We start from the raw sequence: 15,627 nt of genomic DNA on the forward strand, positions 1-15,627 counted from the left end.
TTTTGGAAAAACGTGGGATTCAAAATGGTCGATCAGTTTTTCGTGCTAGTACTAGTCTACCACGACGGCGCGCGACTTCCGTACATTGTTCGATGTTCAAGTTTTACCTTCCGTCTGTTGTTTATGTAGATTGCCAGGTTGAAGTTAGAGGGTGACCAACGCACTAACGCCACATGACCGGATTATGCTTTTTCATTTTGATCATCCATGACATGTTCAAAGATGCGTCATGTGGTGCGGTGAAGGCGTGAAGCTGCGCGGTTTGATCTTGTCGTGTCTGACATTTTCAACTGCATAGAATAATATTCACAGATACCAACAGACTCTTCCCTGTCATGGTAAAAAAAGATCCCTTTGAATTCGTATAATTCGAGTTATCTTGAAAATGTGTAGACGCCGGTGCAAAGTCAGAAGAATATATCTCGGAGAATTTCTGCTGGAACCAGCCGCTGGCACGTGGGCCCCCCCACCGCCGCGCCAGGCTCAGGTCAGGTGCCAGCGACCGCGCGCCGGTGAACCAACTCCTCCGCAAGTAGCACAGCGCCACCTCACCGCACCGTCGTCATACCCCGTGCTCCTCCTCTGCTCCGACGACTGCGCCACCACGCCAACCAGCCAGCCAGCCAGCCTTCCCGCGGAATCAGAATCCCCGACTCCGACGCCGACGCGCCACCCGCACCCTCCCTCCCCTCCCTCCCGCGACCCGCCCCCTCGCCTCGCCTCGCGCCCGATCCGGATGGCGCCGCGCGGCCGGCGCTTCACCGCCGCGCTCCTCGCCTTCGCCTTCGCGGCGGCGCTCGCGCTCGCCCCGGGCGCCCGCCTCGCCGCGGGGAGGCCCGACAAGGAGACGCGGGAGAAGTTCTACGGGACGCTCGTCGCCAACGGCACCCACAACGCCACCGGGGCCGACAACAGCATCGCTGGCATGTTCGACCGCGTGCTCGAGAAGGAGTTCTCCGACAGCGACACCCAGGAAGGTACGAGTACGACACCATCCCCCGCCGCGCGCCTCGCCATGCTCCTTCTAGATCTGCTGCAACTGCCTTAGGGGATACTCTTCTTCCCGTTGAATTGCCATGTGGAGGTGGTTGTAGGAGGCATTTTTTTTTCCTACAACGAGCGATATGAGAGCTTTGGGTCGGATGGCAATGGCTAATGGCCCTTCTGTGGATTTCTCTCGGGCCATGGAAATATGGGGTTTAACACCTCCTAAAGCTGATATTGCCTTACATGCTTGATACTATCCTCATGGACTGGTTGTTTCAACTATCTTTGGTCGCATAGTATCACTTTTTTCTGTTATGGTAATGAACTGCTTTGTTGCTCATTTTGCAGTGCCGGACAAGAACAGCTTCAACAACAGCATCTCAGATCATCAAGTAGGTGTGACTTCCCTCTTACGTGCGCATTGTGTTTTCCTTTACAAACCCTCTTTTCCTCCTCGAGGGATGGATGCTTGCCAAGAAAAGTCATTTTCTGGACTTTTGTAGTGCAAAATGACAAGACATAGCAAACACTGATAGTTTTGGTACAACAAACACTATGGCATCACATTGTTACGTATGAAAATTGAAGGGAAAGAGTTCCGATGAGAAGATATTATTTCTCTTAAATAGAAAAAAACACCCAGAAACAGTTTTGTGTACATAAATGGCCCTGCTAATCATTGGTATTTTAGCGGACGTATACTCAAAATTGTTCAGAAGCACTTTTGTTCTTTCTGTATGGGTGTACAATATTGAGTCCTGTTTGATGATATAGTTATTAAATTTGGGGTTCTACTTGACCAACTTTGCTGGAGCTGTTCCCAGTCTCTCATGATGTTAGTGTGGTGTATCTCTGTCCTTGTTTTATCTTCAGTTATCTCTCTATAGTTCTTTTGACATTTGATGAATTTAATCTGCTCCTGGTGCACCTTGTCAAATAGGAACTTGCATTCCCACACAAATTTGTTTTTATCAGATTTATTTGTTTTCTGTCAAACTAGTTTGCAAGATGGTAAAACTTATCTTTTGTGTTTGTTCAGGCTGTTCTGGAGACTGTAGCTGTTATTACACACGACAAGAAGAATGATTCACAGCAGGCAAAGTATGGCTAAAATATGAACAGGATCAGCTGTCAGAATATTTCAGTCCATACATCTCATGATTATAAGTTTCTAACTAATACAGCTGTTCTTATGCAGTTATTCAAGGCCTTTCCAATTAGGTGACATGTTTGGGGGTCAGAATGAGAATGCGGATGACACGGAAACTGTGATAGATAAAGAGGTATGTACGTTCAGTTAATAACTAGGGATGCTTATGTATTTGCTACTGAATCAGTTATGTGGTTAGTGTGGTAATCACTCTATAACTTTGTTCAGGATAATGTTTTTGTGATGTCAAATCGTAAAACAAAGTATCCAACCCTTCAATTAGATTTAAGGTCAGTGTTTTATTCATAGCTTGACCTTTATGTGGCATCTCTGTAATCTTTTGTTTCCACGTAATCCATCCATAAATTTTGGTATTGCAGATTGATTAAAGATCTAGTGGTTATAATTGTTTCAGCTACTGGAGGTGGTATCATATTCTCTTGTTTGGGACAGCCGGTGAGTAGATCTGCGATAATTTTGTGATACAACGGCTTACCTAAATAGGCCTGATCTGTGAGTTTGTTTTCCAGGTTATTGTTGGCTATCTACTTGCTGGTTCTCTTATTGGACCTGGAGGCCTTAACTTGATCAGCGAAATGGTGCAGGTAAATGGTCACTAACAGCTTACGGATCACACTCCTATCTTATCATTTGTCTAAATCTCTCTGACTTTTGATATAGTTTCTTGTTCTATAGTTTAGCGGTGCGTATTTTCTTAAACATGTCCACTGAAAAATATAACATGCACATTTGAAAAATACCTCTTGTTCACTCAAGAGTCAAGACTCATGGTCATAATTCGATTTATCAAAATGAAGAATTGTTCAAATTTATTCTCCCGTCTTAGGTTTCATGCTTGAAAAAAACATAAATGCCCCTTAAAAATTGAAATATTATAAATGAAGCACTATCTGGTGTAGCATTTACATCAGAAGGGTAATGTCCTTTCACCTCATAAGTATGCTATTGAAATGAGTACTGCATATCCTAAATTCTTTTGTCCAACTCAGGTGGAGACATTTGCACAGTTTGGTGTGGTGTTTCTTCTTTTCGCTCTTGGCCTTGAGTTTTCATTACCAAAGGTACTTGAGAATTGTATGGCTAATGGCTTTGGTCTGATGCTTTACACCTTTTTAGTATATTTTTCATAAATATATATGATATGTCAATTCTGACCATGTTTTTCATTTACATCAGTTGAAAGCAGTTGGTCATGTTGCTGTACTTGGTGGTCTACTTCAGATTGCTTTGTTCATGTTCTTGTGTGGCCTAACTGCTGCGGTAGCATCAATTTCTTAATCTTTTATGTTTTAATCTATAGTGTGCTGTGAAGGAAGCAACTTAGCTAAATGTGAAATTTTTCATTCTTTTCCAGTTGTGCGGTGCTAAATTATCTGAGGGAGTATTTGTAGGCACTTTCTTGTCAATGTCATCTACTGCAGTGGTAATTATGTTCGTTCAAGATGGCTACTGTTCAATTCGTGACTCTCACAGTTTGCACTTTCTTTCACTTGGATGTTGTATCCGCATTCGGCCTTTAGTTAGGGGAAATGCGGTTGAGTTGTTGGGATTGGCCCAATTATATGAACCAATGCTTACAAAAAGTGATTTTCATTCTTATATCTGTTAATCTTAACTAATGTGAATCTTCGAATTGCTACAACCGTTGCAGGTTTCCAAGTTCTTAGTGGAAAAGGGTAGCACAAATGCGCTTCATGGTCAAGTTACAATTGGTACCCTTATCCTTCAGGTTTGGACTTCATCCAATTATTTCATCTATCTACTTTTTTATGGTCTATAACTACTATTTAATGTCATGAACTGGGAAACGTCAGTAGCAATCTTGATAAAGAAACAGCATAATCACTACAGATCTTTATTTCAGTTGCAAGGTTGGGAGCTTCTGATATATATCTATTGTTACTTTTGAACTCTGAACAAATTTAGCAAACCTTCACTGGTAGTATCCCTCGTTGGATACGAGTCTTTTCTATCATGCTATAAGTGACTTTATGTTCGGTTACTTGGTGTGCTGTCTAACAATTGTCTTTCATATTGGGGCCACATCGATTACAGGCCCCAAGCTTAAAGTGCTGTTTATTTCAAGTAGAACGGGAGAGGAGACTGTTGAAACTGAAAGGGTTGACCATTCTCATATACAGACCTTACCCCAACCCCATGTGAACCAAGCATTAATAGGCATCAACTAAGTAGTGTTTCTCTTTTAGCAAGGATTTATCAAACTCAAGAGCCAGTTATTGTTTAGGAGGCCATTTTGATGAAAAGTAGGTGCTATGTGCTAGTTCTATAATTGTGGTCAGTTGAGAACTTCAGATTCAGATATCATGTTCCTTTTTTCTCCAGGATTGTGCAGTTGGCCTGCTGTTTGCTCTCATTCCAGTTCTGGGTGGTTCAAGTGGCATATTTGGAGGAATGGTGTCAATGGGGAGACTGTAAGACTATTATCAGAATATCTAGTTTGCAAAGATTTAAATTATGTGATCGTAATGTTAGATCAGAGCCTTGAGTAATGCATAATGTTTTCTTGTGCAGGTTGCTTGTGCTATCCATATTTGTAACAGTTGCATATATGATGACTTGGTCAATTGTCCCTCGATTCTTAAAGCTCATGGTTCAGTTATCATCACAGGTTAGGTGAACTTGGTTGTTCCTCTTCTGTTCCAGCAATGATTTTATTATTTATGTGCATGGATAGATTCTTCATATTTAAGACCAGTGTGGTGCCACCTTTTTTTACCCTTCTACTCCGTCCATCCTCAAATAAGTGTACTTCTAGGTTCAAAATTTGTCCCAAAAAAAAGTGTACATCTACACTACCAATGCAGTTAATTAATGCAATTAGCTTCTTGTAATGACTTCCCAACTCCATCCTCCAATCCTCAGCCACCAATCATCATTCTTCTGTTTCAATTTATAGAGTGGAGACTCATAAAAGATGAGAGAGAACTAAGTTGTCTCCTATTTCCTAAAAGTACACTTATTCGCGGCCGGAGGGAGTACCTGTAAAGAATGTATGCACATTTGGGGCATGGAGTGGGGGGTGGTGCTTGACACACTACTTGACTAGGCTTATTAATGACCATATTACAGTGTTATTACTGTATGTATTGTATGATGTACGGAGTATTTATTTTAGTATGAACCATTGACGTTGTTAACACTATGTTCTATTTTGCAGGGATGTACAATATAATCAAAAAATTCTTTCATTGTTTTTATGATGTTATTTCAGTGTTTAACCTCAATTGCCAATTTGTTTTTCTTACCTATGCAGACAAATGAATTGTATCAGTTGGCTGCTGTCGCTTTTTGCTTGCTGCTAGCCTGGGTAAGGTTATTTTACCTCATTTTCTTAAATCGCATTATATTATTGGCTTTAGTATGACTCTTATCAATGCAGCATGAAAAATGTTATTAGTATCGAATTCTTGGCTTCTTGTCTGTGCAACATTTTTCCTCAAAGAACTTATTTTGCTTGAGACAAACGGGAGCACCGGCTTTTCCCAAAGCATTTCTTTTTCATTAGCAGTGAAAATGCACTGGAATGCTTGCTATTCCCATGTTTGGCATCAACACTCCAATAGTGTTGGTAGTTTCGTATTTTGTAGACATACAGGACAGCTCATGCAATGGACATTTAGCAATATTTGCAGTAGTTAGGGGGCAAACAATTTATGTATTGTCTTCAAGAACTATTTAATTGTTATACTTGGTTGCATGAGAGTATGGAAAATACGGTGAACATGCCCATGCTAGTATATGATGTGCTGTCATGAGGGATAACTGTCCGTATAATTGTTCTTATTAACATTTGACTAGTTTTTGTTGGCACTGATTTCACTTTCATCAACATTCCTACTATTACCTGCAACATCAATTCTGTAAATAGACTGATGTTATGTCTTTGTATTTGCCAGTGCAGTGATTATCTTGGATTGAGTCTTGAACTGGGCTCATTTCTTGCTGGTGTTATGATATCCACCACAGATTTTGCTCAACATACTATGGAGCAGGTGCTATTCTGCATCCTGTTTTCTACTCTGGCATGATTTGACTTCACTTGGCCTTAATATTGTTTTCTTTCTTCACTTATGTTGTCAATTTAACAACTTCGACCACTTTGGGTGGACCTACCAGTTTGCTCATAGTGGAACTGCTGCAGTACATTGCATAGTATTGTGCTGAAGCTGGACATAATTTTCACCTGAACTCTCATTTTTGTCTAAAATGTATTTTCTTTTATTTAAGGTGGAAGCAATACGTAACTTATTTGCAGCACTCTTCCTTGCAAGCATCGGCATGCTCATACATTTTAAGTTTTTGTGGCATCATGTTGACATATTACTCGCAGCTGTTATACTGGTTATAATAGTTAAGAGTATAGTCATAACTGCTGTCATAAAAGCATTTGGATACAGTATCAGAACAGCTTTCGTCGTAAGTACCTCTTTCTTATTATAATTTCTCGAGTATCTATGCAACAATATGTTCTCACTCTTTTTTTGTTTCTCTTACCAAGGTTGGCCTATCATTAGCTCAGATTGGAGAGTTTGCTTTTGTGCTTCTGAGCCGTGCTTCACATCTTCATCTTATTGGGGTGAATTATTCTCATCTTATTCATAAGTTCTCATTCAAACTTTTATGTATTGCCATACATGCATGATGCCAAGTTCTACCAAATTCTTTTTTGTAGGGGAAAATGTATCTGTTATTACTGGGAACAACTGCTCTTAGCTTGGTAAGTTTTTTTTTGTCGTATGATGGACCTTATGTGCAAGTATATTGCTTAGTCACTTACTTTTCGTTTTTTTGCTACAGGTAACAACTCCCCTTATTTTTAAACTAATTCCTGTGGTAATGCACCTTGGCATTCTGATGCGTTGGTTCCCCTCAGAAAGCGGTGTACAGAATGAGGTATGCTTTCTTAGCTCTTTTCTGATAGTGCAACTATTGAATATAATACTACTCCCTCCATTCAGTAATGTAAGACTTTTTTAAAGTGGACTAGATACGGACCAAAATGGATGAACCTACACATAAAACGCGTCTAGATACTGCATTTATGAAAAAAAAAGCTAAAAGGTCTTACATTAGTAAGTTTAGGGAGTACTATTCATCATTATGCTATCATCTTGCTGATGGGCATAGAACACTATACTTCTGTTGATAATGCATATAAATATATTTTTCCGTGGCATTACCTAGGGCAAATGTCATTACCTCATATCAAAACATGGTTTTACTCCCACCATATTCTTGTCAAAGTTGTCCTCATAGGGGCTGGGGTGGCCATGCATGTTTCACAAGTTCACAATCAAAATACTGAATGATACAAAGTAATGTTCAGTTTCACGTGTTGGTCATACTTTTGCCCACCTTGTAAGATGGTTCTGGTCATACTTTTCTTGCTTTATACTTGAATCTACAATATAAAAGTGCTCTCGTGGGATCTGATTTGGTTAAATGCCTGTCAGAGATTTCAGTCATAAGTTGTAGTGTCAAATGCTCTGACAGTCTCACTCTTTCTAATTACATATCTGATCATGTTCCAGCTGCCTTTACAGTTACATATCTGATCAGGTTTCAGCTGCCTTTACAGGAAAAAGCAACCATGCTTGATGTTTACAACAGAACACTCTAACAGCAAAGCCAAGACATTCATTCCACTGACATCGATTTATTTGTGCACCGACTCTTTGCACATGCCGCAGAACACTGCAGAAACAGTTCCATCGTTTTCTTCCATGGCAGCATAGCGGGGGCATGACGGGGTGACTAGATGACAGTTCGAATGGCCCAGGAGTGGTTCATATAGCAATTAAATCCAAGAACTGAGTTTGTACATACTGTACATGTTGTGGACATAACATATTCTTTACACGGTAAGGCCCTATGGCCTTGGTTTTGTACCATTCTTGCCAACTCAATTATCTTAGGAGTTAGATAGGGATTTTGTATGCTGCGCCTCAGATGTATCGAACAAGTGACATGTACTATTTCCCCATCAGAAGCAAGTGGGAAAGCTGTATGCTATATATCACCAATATTTTCATGCTTGGATTGCCAGGTGACCTGATCTGGTCTTGTCCTTTTATTGTTGTGAACACTGTTACTCTCCGGCTGTGATAGTCTCATCTCCTGGTATTATGTGTTTTGAAGTAGTGAACGGTGAACATTCTTTTCTGGGTGAGCAACAGTAGAACAGATTTTGTTACAAGGTTGTTAGATGCTAGTCGAAATAAGTGAATAAATAGGTTGACAGTTTACTGTTAGACGGTCTAGTCGAATAGTTGTGCGTGAAACCTCATGAATGGAGGCGTTCTGGTTCTGGGTCGCCTCTTCGAATATGTCTTTTAACACATGATTGCATTGTTTGGGTGAAGCCGATATGAGGTTAGAGTGGAGAGGCGAAGAAAATGATGTTCAACAAAATAGAACGGCTATGCCAAATGTCCTACCAGTTGCCTTTTGATTGTTGTTTGCTCAAGTTCATTAACAAGGATGAGAGGACTTTCCTTTGGTCGGCTTTGAACACTACCACCGACGTGAAATGTAAAGACAATTGGGCGACGGTTTGTCGCCCCAATAAACTTGGTGGCCTTGGGGTCTTAAATTTGCGAATGTATGTTTGCTCCCCATCTCCAACAAACGGTTGGACAAGTTCGCCATGGCCCTCCGTTTTCGTCGGCCTTGGCTTGAGTGGACGGACAACACCAAAATTTGGAGGGGCGCCGCCAACCCATGCATCGAGGGGGACATGAATATCTTCTACGCCGCCACCTCCATCACCCTTGGCAACGGGTGCAATACGCCTTTTTGGGAGCGATTTGGCTCCCTTTGCAACAAGTCGAGCTTTGTAAACGGTAATGTTTTCGTCGGTATCAGTCTTTTTCTTAAAGATCCATTTATTCTCCACAACCTTGTGGTCCTGTGGGAATATCCACCAAAGTTCACACTTTGTTATTTTTCATGGATCCTATCTCGGATTTAATGACTTCAAGCCATTTCTCGGACTTGGCCTTCCATTTCTTCCTTGTAGTTCATAGGTTCGTCTTGTTCAATCAACATGCATGTCTTGACGAGAACACCATACCACTGGGGGTAGTACGTGTTCTTGAAGACCTACGAGGTCCAGTAGGCACTTCACGATGAAAGTCATGATCATCATCATTTTGATTAGTATCATCTTGTTCTGCTCCCACCGAAGAAGATGGTTTAGGAACATATTCCATTGCGTCATTCGTTGTCTGGAGATCGGGATCAATAATTTCACCAATCTCTGCTTTCCTTCCACTAACACCTTTGGCGAGAAATTCCTTTTTGAGAAAGGTACCGTTCTTTGCGACAAACAGTTTACCCTCGGTTTTGTTGTAGAAGGTGTATCCAATGGTTTCCCTTGGATACCCTACAAAAATGCAATTCTCCACTTTTGGTTCAAGTTTGTCAGCCTGTAGCTTTTTAACATAATCCTTACAACCCCAGACCTTCAAGAACGGCAACTTTGGCTTCTCGCCATACCATAACTCATATGGTGTTATTTCCACGAATTTGGATGCCACCCTATTTAAAATGAATGCGGTTGTTTCTAACGCGTGACATCAAAATGATAACGATAAGTTGGTAAGGGACATCATAGATCGCACACTATCCAATAGAGTGTGATTACGTCACTTGGACACACCATTTATCTCTGGTGTTCTAGCTGGCGTAAGTTGTGGTATAGTGCCACAAGTCTTGAGATGTGTGTTAAACTCGTAACTCAAATACTCGCTGCCTCAATTAGATCAAAGATGCTTGATTTTGTTGTTGAGTTGTTTCTAGACTTCACTCTAAAATTTCTTGAACTTCTCAAAAGTTGTAGACTTGTGTTTCATTAAGTAAATATACTCATATCTACTCAAATCATTAGTGAAAGTCACAAAATAATGATAACCATTGCGTACCGACACGCTCATCGGTTCACACACATCGGTATGTATGATTCTCAAGAAGTGAGTCGCTCGTTCTACCATACCATTGAACGGTGTCCTGGTCATTTTGCACATGAGGCATGGTTCACAGCTTTCAAGAAATTCAAAATCTAATGATTCCATAAGTCCATCGGAATGGATTTTCTTCATGCGCTTTACACCAATATGACCAAGACAACAATGCCGCAAATACTTGGAATTATCATCACTAGTTTACATGTATTGACATTAACGTTATTAATATGCAAATTATGGTCAAGCCTAAAAATGAATAAACCATTGCGCTCCGGTGCATGAACATAAGACATCTCATTCATAAAAATGGAACAACCAGTTGTCTCAGACTTGAATGAATATCCCTCTTGCATCAAGAAAGATCCACTTAACACTGTTCATACTCAATGTGGGTACAAAATAGCAATTATTCAAAACTAGAAATAATCCCGAAGGCAGACTAAGTCGAATAGTGCCGACAGCCACCACGTCAACTTTGTAGTTGTTGCTGACACGCATCGTCACTTCGTCTTTTACCAAGCGTCGCTAATTCTACAACTCCTGCTGAGAGTTACAAATGTGAGCAACAGATCCGGTATCAAATACCCAGGTTTTACTCCTGGCACTTGTGATGTACACATCAATAACATCTATATCGGATATACCTTTGTCCTTTTCGGGAATCTTGCCGGCCTTCTTATCTTTCAGGTACTTGGGTAGTTGCGCTTACAGTGACCATCCCCATTGCAGTAGAAGCACTCGACGTTCGGCTTAGGTCCAGGCTTGGGAGCGTTAGGAGTGGTGGCAATAGTCTTGCCATTCCTCTTAGGCTTCTCGTTCTTGCCCTTCCCCTTCTTGCCTGGCTTCTTGGTGCTAACGATCTTGTTGACCGCCCGCACATTGTGATCCTTCATGATTTTATTTTTCAGCAATTTTGAGCATGGCGAACAACTTAGAAAGGGTCTTAGTCATCCCTTGCACGTAGTAGTTAGCATGAATCCTTTGAAGCTAGGGGACAATGATTGCAGCATCCTATCAATTGTAGTTCGTTTGGAATCTTGCATTCCAAAGCGTTCAGGCGCTCGACATAGCCCCACATCTTGACTACGTGCTCACTCACACTATTGTGCTCTTTCATCTTTGCTGAGAAGAATAGCTCGGAAGCTTCATACCTCTCAGCTCTAGCTTGCGGTGCAAAAGCAGACTTGAAGTCGGTGATCATATCATATGCACACATTCTCTCATAGTGCTTTTGCAGCTCAGTTTCCATGGCATAGAGCACGCCACTCTGGACAAACAAAGAATCATCCACCTTGGTTTGGTAGACATTCTTGTCATCCTGAGTGGCAGTCTCGGTGCGCTTTTCACCTAGGGCTGCCTCTAGTACGTAGCTCATCTTGTGGGGTGTTAGGAGAATCCTCAAGGTGCGGTACCATGGCGTCGTTTGACCCATCATTTTTAAGTTTCTCTTTCTCAAGGAATTGGCCTAGGTTGAACATGGGGCGAGACATCTACAAAAGACTATGTTCATAATATATTCAAATTAAAAACTTAAATAACTCCCACTCAAACTAACATCCCTCATAGTTGTTTAGTGATTACATGATCCTAATTCACTACACCACCCCTGATCGTCACGGTCGATGGCATAGGTTTAGAGGTAGACATCAAAATATCAATCATATCATCTATATGACTCTTGCTTAACATTTTGGTCACTTGTATTCTCGGGCCATGTCTACACATGCTAAGTAACCGTAGTGTTTATGTAGTGCAACATGGCTTACACCCACCATATGCGAACGCAGGTATGTCTAGCACCTTATCGTCACGACCCACTTCATACCGTTGAGCTTTATTGGTGGTGGACACTAAGGAAGAACACGAAAGTTGGTATTTTATTGAGGGATCATCTTATAATGCTACCGTCGGATATCTAATACAAACAAACTAATATAAAATAATAATATCACATGAAATTAAAAGGTGACATGATATGGCTGTCGTCGCGCCTTGATCTCCATCGCGCTTTGTTACGGTGCCAAGGTCCACGGTGCTTCCTGGTCGGTAGCCTTCAAACAATTCATAAACTTACCTCGACCATACCATACCATGTTCCCTCCGGTAAACCGAGTTAGGCGCCTCTACTTTTATATTTTGCATTTTTGCGTGGATGTATGGGTTGTCGCGTAAAAACCAATCCTCTACCTACAAACAAGAACCACAACACCGATTAAATGATTGTGTCTACTACAACCCTTTTGGGGCCCTCCGTTGCAAATGCCATACCAACTATGATAAGAGAGAAAGACACCCCTCAGCCGCTTACATGGTACGAACCTTGTGTCAAGTGCAGAACCAAACTTGCGTGGACGCGTAAAGTTGGTCGGGGTCACTTCATCAAACCATGCCACCGCCATATAAACAAGTACACATGGGAGAATAACAATCGTAGAATCGATGCCCACATATCTCTATGTGTTCTATCCGTACTAGTACATCTATGCATAGATCGCTCTGATATCACTGTAGGGTTCTGTTGTAGAAAATAAAAAGGTTCCTACGATAGAATAACATAGCCAAGATCTACTCTATGGAGATCCAAAGTAACAGAGGGATTCTTTGTACATACCCTTGAAGACCGAAAGGTTTACGTTGATCTCAAGGTCGTGAATAACTACAAGCGTTGAGCACCTCAAGTGTTGCGCCTCCGCAGTTCTACACACGTACCGTGTATAGATGTCTCCCGGGCTCAGGTCTAGCAAAGCAGCGGAATAAGGTGATCTTGATGGAAATCCCAGCAGCACGACGACATGTGTATGGTGTAGAGATCTCCCCGTATGTGCGTTCCTAACTCGGGAACACACACATGAGGGAGGGAAAGGGAGAGAGAACTCAAGGGATGAATGTGTAGGAAAACGTTGCATAGAAAACAAAAATTTTCCTATCGCGAACACGCAATCCAAGCCAAGATGCAATCTAGAAGACGGTAGCAACGAGGGGATGATCAAGACTAACCCTTGAAGAGATTCCAAAGCCTATAAGAGTAGGCTCTTATTGCTGCGGTAGACGATCACTTGCCGCTTGCAAAAGCGCGTAGAAGATCTTGATCACGATCGGTTCCGGCGCCACGAACGGACAGCACCTCCGTACTCGGTCACACGTTCGGTTGTTGATGAAGACGACGTCCACCTCCCCGTTCCAGCGGGCAGCGGAAGTAGTAGCTCCTCTTGAATCCGACAGCACGACGGCGTGGTGTCGGTGGTGGTGGAGAAATCCGGCGGAGCTTCGCTTAAGCGTGCGGGATATGGTGAAGGAGAGAGAGACCGCTAGGGTTTGGGGAGAGGGGCGCCGGCTAGGGCACCCTTGAGGGGTGCGGCCATGGTGGTGGCTTGAGTGGCCGGCCAGCCCCTCTCTCCCCCTCTTTATATAGGTGGAAGCCCCAAGGCTTAGGTCAAAGAGTCCGAATAAGACCCCAACCAAAACCTTCCAAGTGTCCAAACCTAGGGGGAGTGGGACTCCCCCCTTTCCTTGGTGGGGTGGCCGGCCACCATGGTGGGGAGTCCACTTGGGACTCCTCCTCCCTTAGGTTGGCCGGCCAAGGTGGGTGGAGTCCCTTTGGGACTCCACCTTCCATCCTTATTTCTTCCGGACTTTTCTAGAACCTTCTAGAACCTTCCGTAGAACCTTCCGGATCATTTTAATTCACATAAAATGACTTCCCATATATGAATCTTATTCTCCGGACCATTCCGGAACTCCTCGTGATGTCCGGGATCTCATCCGGGACTCCGAACAAATATTCGAACTCCATTCCATATTCAAGTACTACCATTTCAACATCCAACTTTAAGTGTGTCACCCTACGGTTCGCGAACTATGCGGACATGGTTGAGTACTCACTCCGACCAATAACCAATAGCGGGATCTGGAGATCCATAATGGCTCCCACATATTCAACGATGACTTTAGTGATCGAATGAACCATTCACATACGATACCAATTCCCTTTGTCACGCGATATTTTACTTGTCCGAGGTTTGATCTTCGGTATCACTCTATACCTTGTTCAACCTCGTCTCCTGACAAGTACTCTTTACTCGTACCGTGGTATGTGGTCTCTTATGAACTTATTCATATGCTTGCAAGACATTAGACGACATTCCACCGAGAGGGCCCAGAGTATATCTATCCGTCATCGGGATGGACAAATCCCACTGTTGATCCATATGCCTCAACTCATACTTTCCGGATACTTAATCCCACCTTTATAACCACCCATTTACGCAGTGGCGTTTGATGTAATCAAAGTACCTTTCCGGTATAAGTGATTTACATGATCTCATGGTCATAAGGACTAGGTAACTATGTATCGAAAGCTTATAGCAAATAACTTAATGACGAGATCTTATGCTACGCTTAATTGGGTGTGTCCATTACATCATTCATATAATGATATAACCTTGTTATTAATAACATCCAATGTTCATGATTATGAAACTAATCATCCATTAATCAACAAGCTAGTTTAAGAGGCATACTAGGGACTTCTTGTTGTCTACATATCACACATGTACTAATGTTTCGGTTAATACAATTATAGCATGATATATAAACATTTATCATAAACATAAAGATATAAATAATAACCACTTTATTATTGCCTCTAGGGCATATCTCCTTCAGTCTCCCACTTGCACTAGAGTAAATAATCTAGTTTACATTTGTAAAGATATAACACCTTGGTCTTATGGTGCTTTATCATGTATTGCTCACGGGAGAGATTTTTAGTCAACGGATCTGACACGCTCAGAAACGTATGTATTTTGTTATTCATTTGCGTCTCAACGCATCACTCATTTCCAAATGAGTCGGCATTTAAATATGTTTGGTCTTCTGGTGGAACCTTAATTCCGCGGTTTGAAATATGTCACTAATATTGTCACACACAATATAGCTTCAAAGTTCTGACACTATCGGAACTACACCAAGTTCTCAAGAACTTCTTGACTTAACATCCTTTGTCATTGTCAAAACAATGACATACTCTGCCTTCTTTTGTAGAATCCGTCACAATATTTAGAACTCTTCTAAATCTAGCATAGACAACTTCTAGCTCATTGTGCTACCTTTTAAACAACACTTAGTCTAATTTGAGATTGAAATTATATTTTATATATGACAAAACCAATATCAGTGTAACACCTTACAGCGATTTGTTTGTCATTTCTTCATAAAAAAAAATATATATATCCTTAGTTCTTCTAAAGTACTTAAGGATATTCTTACTGTCGTCCAATGATCATCATATGAATCATTCTGGTATATGCTCATAACACTTTATAGCACATGATATCTGATTGTGTACATATTATTCGTGATCTATAATCACTCATGTGTTTTTACTCATTGAGTGTCAGATACACTCAAGTCTTGTTAAAACTTTAACATGACAAGAACATTTTCTTAATATTTCTATATTGAACTATTTCAATATCCATTCTA

General features: G+C 41.5%; 1 protein-coding gene across 2 annotated transcripts; it reads left to right on the forward strand.

Moving 5' to 3' along the window:
- The first annotated feature begins 497 nt into the window (after positions 1–497).
- Positions 498–8,210, forward strand: LOC127297244 (K(+) efflux antiporter 5). 2 transcript variants are annotated; one of them, XM_051327539.2, is made up of 20 exons: positions 498–977; positions 1,336–1,379; positions 2,027–2,088; positions 2,186–2,270; positions 2,366–2,427; positions 2,518–2,593; positions 2,668–2,742; positions 3,148–3,219; positions 3,335–3,418; positions 3,513–3,581; positions 3,810–3,887; positions 4,502–4,590; positions 4,691–4,787; positions 5,433–5,486; positions 6,076–6,171; positions 6,407–6,595; positions 6,678–6,755; positions 6,852–6,896; positions 6,977–7,072; positions 7,746–8,210. In XM_051327539.2, exons 1-20 carry the CDS (start codon positions 737–739, stop codon positions 7,797–7,799), a joined length of 1,746 nt encoding a protein of 581 aa, XP_051183499.1. In that variant the 5' UTR covers positions 498–736; the 3' UTR covers positions 7,800–8,210. The 2 variants fall into 2 exon arrangements, with proteins under 2 accessions (XP_051183499.1, XP_051183500.1); XM_051327540.2 differs by having other exon boundaries at positions 501–977; positions 7,758–8,210.
- The last annotated feature ends 7,417 nt before the right edge of the window (positions 8,211–15,627 follow it).

Source organism: Lolium perenne, chromosome 4 (genome assembly GCF_019359855.2).
Source record: "Lolium perenne isolate Kyuss_39 chromosome 4, Kyuss_2.0, whole genome shotgun sequence".
In the NCBI taxonomy this organism is placed as follows: domain Eukaryota; kingdom Viridiplantae; phylum Streptophyta; class Magnoliopsida; order Poales; family Poaceae; genus Lolium; species Lolium perenne.

What these genes read in the sequence shown, in the direction of transcription:
- LOC127297244 (XM_051327539.2), top strand. Translation starts at nt 737, where the DNA reads ATGGCGCCGCGCGGCCGGCGCTTCACCGCCGCGCTCCTCGCCTTCGCC. An exon ending in TGTGTGGCCTAACTGCTGCG is followed by an intron (nt 3,419 to 3,512) that starts GTAGCATCAATT and finishes ATTCTTTTCCAG; the next exon opens with TTGTGCGGTGCTAAATTATC. An exon ending in GAACAACTGCTCTTAGCTTG is followed by an intron (nt 6,897 to 6,976) that starts GTAAGTTTTTTT and finishes TTTTTGCTACAG; the next exon opens with GTAACAACTCCCCTTATTTT.